The 6,063-nt window shown below is 43.5% G+C and overlaps 1 protein-coding gene across 1 annotated transcript; it reads right to left on the reverse strand.

Moving 5' to 3' along the window:
- Nucleotides 1-258: 258 nt before the first annotated feature.
- Nucleotides 259-587, reverse strand: LOC122546968 (NADH dehydrogenase [ubiquinone] 1 beta subcomplex subunit 6-like). The gene has a single exon (XM_043685571.1). The coding sequence runs from the start codon at nt 478-480 to the stop codon at nt 259-261; it is 222 nt and encodes a 73-aa protein (XP_043541506.1). The 5' UTR covers nt 481-587.
- Nucleotides 588-6,063: the final 5,476 nt, after the last annotated feature.

A 6,063-nucleotide genomic window follows, 5' to 3' on the forward strand; every position in this document is an offset into this window, starting at 1 on the left:
ATAGGAGTGGAGAGAGAAATATATCTCTAGTGGTGGGGTCTGACTGTAGGTGGCGGATCAACGCCAAATGAGAAAGAGAACAGGCCCGTTAACACTCAGCTATCCTTTTGAGCCAAGGACAGAATCGAATATAAAGGATTCAGTGAGCTAGACCCCAGATACACAGAGCAAAACCTCATTAACAGGAGAGCACAATGTGCTCACTCTATGTAAGGTCACAGTGAGGTCACTGCACATGTAATGCAGTAAAGTGCCTGCCTATTGATCACTGCTGGGTGACAGTTCACATTCACTCACATAAACCCGCCAGAGACTCCGTGGCTGCAGAAATCCATCCCAGAACCGGGCCACGGGCCCTTTGCTTTCGGGCGGGAGGACGGGTTCACGTGGGCTCAGCTCCTGGTCCTTCAACCACTGGCGACGCAACTTCACCAACTGCTGGAACCGGGCCTTCTCATCGGGCGTGTAACCCAGCGGCATCTCGACAGCAGTAACCAGGCCGCGGTCACTAGGACATTGGCATCAGAGCGACACCGGCCTGGGTTACTGTTCGGCGCACTGTGATGACGTCGCACCGGCCGGGACCAGGGCACTGCGACGAACCATATGCCGACCTGGAGGAGGACTCCGCTGAGCGCCACCTCCTGGCCGGGAGGAGGACACTGCAGTGTGCTACAGGCTTGCCAGGAGGACGAAGTTATTCCTCTCTCCCCATATCCCAGTTAATAAAACAATCAAAAGTTATCCAGACTGGATAGGCAGGTGACACCTTGTGACACACAAGTTCCAAGCAATGCTATCTCGACAACAAGTAATCTGACCACTATCCCCAGTATCCTGAGATTTACCACTGACCACATGCTGAACTGCTGGCTATATAAATAGTGTGGTTGCAAGAGCAGGTCAGAGGCAAGGAATTCTGCATTGAGTAACTCATACCCTGACTCCCAAAGTCTGTTCGGCAAAAGTGAGGACTGCAGATGCTGGAAATCAGTGTTTAGATTAGAGTGGTGCTGGAAAAGCAGAGCAGGTCAGGCAGCATCTGAGGAGCAGGAAAATTGGGGTATACCCCAAAAGCCCTTCATCAGGAAGGGCTTTTGCCCAAAACGTCAATTTTCCTGCTCTTCGGATGCTGCCTGACCTGCTGTGCTTTTCCAGCACCACTCTGATCTAAACTCCCAAAGTCTGTTCACTATCAGCAAGTCAGGTTGAAACACACAGTCCCCATTCCCAGGGATGAGTGCAGTTTCAATAAAGGTTTCAAGACAAGGTGGTACATTTTTAAGATGAGAGGAGAAAGATTTTAAAAAGACATTAAAACAAATACATTAAGGACAAAAGAGTATCTCGGGAGAAAATAGGGCCCCTTAAGGATCAGCAAGGCCACCTATGTGTGGAACCACAGGAGACTGGGCAGATACTAAACAAATATTGTGCATCAGTGTTTATGGTGGAGAAGGATATGGAAGAAAGAGAACATGTGGAAATAGAGACATCTTGAAAAATGTCCATATTACAGAGAATGTCTTAAAAAGCATAAAGGTGGATAAACCCCTGAGGCCTGATCAGGTGTAACCTAGAACTCTGTGGGAAGCTCAGGAGGTGATTGTTGGGACATTTGCTGAGATATTTGCCTTTCCAAAATGCAGCACCTCACATTTATCTAAATTAAACTCCATCTCCCATTCCTCGGCCTATTGGCCCATCCAACCAAGGTCCTGTTGTTTTCTGAGGTAACCTTCTTCGCTGTCCACTACACCTCCAATTTTGGTGTCATCTGCAAACTTATTAGCCTTACCTCCTATGTTTACATCCAAATCATTTTTATAAATGATGAAAAGCAGAGGACCCAACATTGATCCTTGATAGCCACAGGTGAAGTGTTGGAAGACTGAAGTTTGGCTAACGAGGTGCCACTATTTAAGAAAGGTAGTCAGAAGAAGCCAGGGAACGAGAGACCAGTGAGCCTGACATCAGCGGTGGGCAATTTGTTGGAGGAAATCCTGGGGGACAGGATTTATGCTTATTTGGAAAGGCAAGAACTGATTAGGGATAGTCAACATGGCTTTGTGCGTGGGGAATTGTGTCTCACAAACTTGATTGAGTTTTTTGAAGAAATAACAAAGAGGAAATGATGAGGGCAGAGCAGTGGATACGATCTATATGGATTTAGTGAGGTGTACAGCAAGGTTTCTCATGCTAGACTGGTTAGCAAGGTTAGATCACATGGAATACAGAAAGAGTTAGCCATTTGAATACAGAACTGGCTCGAAGATAGAATACAGAGGGTGATGGTAGAGGGTTGCTTTTCAGACTGGAGGCCTGTGACCAGCAGTATGCCACAAGAACCGGTATTGGGTTCACTGCTTTTCATTATTTATATAAATAATTTGGATGTGAACTTAGGAAGTATAGTTAGTACGTTTGCAAATGACACCAAAATTGGAGGTGTAGTGGACAGCAAAGAAAGCTCCCTCAGAGAACAATGGGACCTTGATTGGATGGGCCAATGGGCTGAGGGGTGAAAGATGGAGTTTAAGGCAAATCAGGGCAGGACTTATACACTTAATGGTAAGGTTCTGGGAAATGTTGCTGAACAAGGAGACCTTGGAGTGCAGGTTCATAGTTTCTTGAAAGTGGAGTCGCAGGTAGATACGATAGTGAAGAAGGCATTTAGTATGCTTTCCTTTATTGGTCAGTGCATTGAGTATAGGAGTTGGGAGTTCATGTTGCAGTTGTACAGGACATTGGTTAGGCCACTTTTTGAATACTGCATGCAATTCTGGTCTCGCTGCTGTAGGAAGAATGTTATGAAATTGAAAGGGTTCAGAAAAGATTAACAAGAATGTTGCCAGGGTTGGAGCGTTTGAGCTATAGGGAGAATCTGAATAGGCTGGGGCTATTTTCCCTGGAGTGAGGGAGGCTGAGGGGTGACCTTATAGAGATTTATAAAATCATGAGGGGCATTGGTAAGGTGGCATAGGTTTAAGGTAAGAGAGGAAAAATTTAAAAGGGATCTAAGGGGCAACTTTTTCACCGAGAAAGTGGTGCACACATGGAATGAGCTGCCAGAGGAAGTGGTGGAGGCTGATACAATTACAAAATTTAAAAAACACCTGGTGGCCATATGAGGGATACGGGCTCAATGCTGAAAAATGGGACTAGATTTATTTAGGATATCTGGTTGGCATGGACGAGTTGGACAGAAGGCTAACCTTGCTAACCAGTCTAGTGTGAGAAACCTTGTTGAACACCTTACTAAATCCATATAGATCATATCCATTGCTCTGCCCACATGAATCATATTTTATTATTTCTTCAGAAAACTCAATCAAGTTTGTGAGACACAATTCCCCACGCACAAAGCCATGTTGACTATCCCTAATCAATTCTTGCCTTTCCAAATATATGTAAATCCTGTCCCTCAGGAGTCCCTCCAACAACTTGCCCATCACTGATGTCAGGCTCACTGGTCTCTCGTTCCCTGGCATTTCCTTACCACCTTTCTTAAATAGTGGCACCTCGTTAGCCATTGGTCCATACTGTATATCTCTATGATTCTCTAACATAAGGGGCAGAGGGTGGTTCGCATGTGGAAAAAACTTCCTGAGGAAGTGGTGGATATGGGTACAATTACAACATTTGAAAGACATTTGGATAAGTACATGGATAGGAAACATTTGGAGAGATATGTGCCAGGAACAGGCAGGTAGGACTAGTTAATTTGGGATTGTGTTTGACATGGACTAATTGGATTGAAAGGTTTCTTCCTATGCTGTATGACTCTATGACAGTCAAGAAGTTTTACATTACCCAGGACAAAGCAGTCTGCTTGATTGATATCACATCCACAAACATCTGCTCTTTCCACCGCCAAAGCTCAGTAGCAGCAGTATGTACTATTTACAAGATGGACTGTAGAAATTCACCAAGGCTTCTTTGTTAGCACCTTCAAAACTCACAAATATGACCATCTAGAAGGACAAGGGCAACAAATATATGAGAACACCTCCAGCCTGAAGTTCTCTTCCAAGTCACACTATTTTGACTTGGAAATATATCACCATTCTTTCACTGTCTCTAGATAAAATAGCACTGTGGATGTTCTTAACCATTCCAATACAATGTGCATATACTTTGAAGGATGTGTATCTTAAAATACTGGGAATCATTACAAACCTCAACCCAGGAAATGATGTATTAACCCCATAACTAAAAGTCTTTGAACAGTGGTAGTACAAGTCATATATGTAGCATACATGCGTTCTTGAGAAAGTTGCCTGAAAATAAAATATAAAACTGCAAAACCAGAAACCAAAAAGTTCGATCTCCCTCTCCTATATTTATCAGCATGTAATTTGCGCTTAGTTTTCTTTGCATTTGAACATATGATTAGTAATGCTGAAAAATACTTTGTCTAACATTTCATTATATTCACTTTTAGGTAGGGATACCAGATCTTGGGTTGATGTATTCTTTATGATTTCATCATCTGTTATCTCTGGTAGCTCCACCCCTCACACCATTGGTTATAACACTTGCAACCCTAGCCCCCCTCACCAACCAAATAGAAAGCAAACAGACTCAAGGCAACTTAATAACGTTACTTCTACAAATGTAGGAAGGTCTTGTCATGCAGTGGGTGGCATCCCTGCCTCTGACCAGATGCTCTGGGTTCAAATCCTATTCCAAAACATAGTGGCCAAGAAAGATGTATTCACAATGTGACCAAACAGGTTGAGTATCAGATTGAAAATCTTTTGAACACACTCTGTTGACAGGCGGTAAGAGTGGGAGAAATTCCTGTAATGGAAAGGAATCTACTCTCACTTCCTGTAGCTCCAGATTCTAACATGGATGTAAAGGTACATGTTTTCACAGCCATTCAGACTCCCTGAGTGAATTGTGACACACCTCCACCAACACTTTCACAAATTCCAGTATAATAAGTTCTGATATACCTTTTAGATACTTCTATTTGATGGCAGATTTTGCTTCATATTTCTATTACTTTACTTACTCTGATGATAAAGATGAAGAATCAGATAGAATTATTGTTGGTTGGATCTACACACATACTATCCTCCTCACTACAAACCTTCCTCCAGCCCAAAACAAAAATTCATTGACCATTATTCTCTATTTTGTATCAAGCAGCCTATTCTGTATCGGTATTGCCACTGTTCCTTTTATACCGTGGTCTATAACATTCCTTGTAAATCTGTTATGTGGCACTGTATCAAATGTTTTCTGGAAATTGATGTATACCACATTACATCACACTCATCAACTCTTTGTGTTACCACTTCAAAAATCTCCAGCAACTTAGTTAAACATGATTTCCTCATTAGATATCCATGCTAATTCTTCCTAATCAACTGCCCTTTTCCCATGTGACTGTTGTTTCTATCTGAGTGAAAATGAGGAATAAATTAGCTTGTCACATAAACTCAATGAATATAGTGAAAAGTTTATACGTCACCACCTATAGCACCACCTTAGGGGCAAAGGTACTGAGGTGCAGCATCTTTAATTACAAGATCTTAGAAAATAGAGAAGTAAAATGTCCAGCATTGCAAACATAAAAGTCCACAACAGTGGTCTTTCAACCCATACCACGTTGGCATCTAGCCTCCAGTCCATACTGGGCCCTGGCTCCAGACGCTGGCACCTAACCTCTCTACAGTCATCCCTGCCTCAGCTGAGGGCCACACTCTCTCAGAATTGCAAAGGACCCACTCTGTACTACATCCTCAGGAGAATCCATACTCTCAACAAACAGTATTTCAATTCCATCTCAAACATCAAAAACTGTAAGTACAACAAACTTTTATCTACCCACCTCCATAACCAGCGCTCCTCAAACATTCCAGAAGATTCCCCTGGCCTCGGAAACACCATGAGCCATGCGGCTGATGCAGCTACCACCACGACGCTGATTGATGATGTCACTTCTGCCCCCATCATGGCCACTCCCACAGCCACTTCCGGCCCTCACATCATCGCCGATGCCACACCCTCAGTGACTTCCGCCACCCCTACTGCCGTGTCTGCCACCACCAG

Source organism: Chiloscyllium plagiosum, unplaced genomic scaffold (genome assembly GCF_004010195.1).
Source record: "Chiloscyllium plagiosum isolate BGI_BamShark_2017 unplaced genomic scaffold, ASM401019v2 scaf_7842, whole genome shotgun sequence".
NCBI lineage: Eukaryota > Metazoa > Chordata > Chondrichthyes > Orectolobiformes > Hemiscylliidae > Chiloscyllium > Chiloscyllium plagiosum.

Bases quoted from the DNA above. Each gene is read 5' to 3' on its own strand.
- LOC122546968 (XM_043685571.1), bottom strand. From the start codon at position 480: ATGCCGCTGGGTTACACGCCCGATGAGAAGGCCCGGTTCCAGCAGTTG.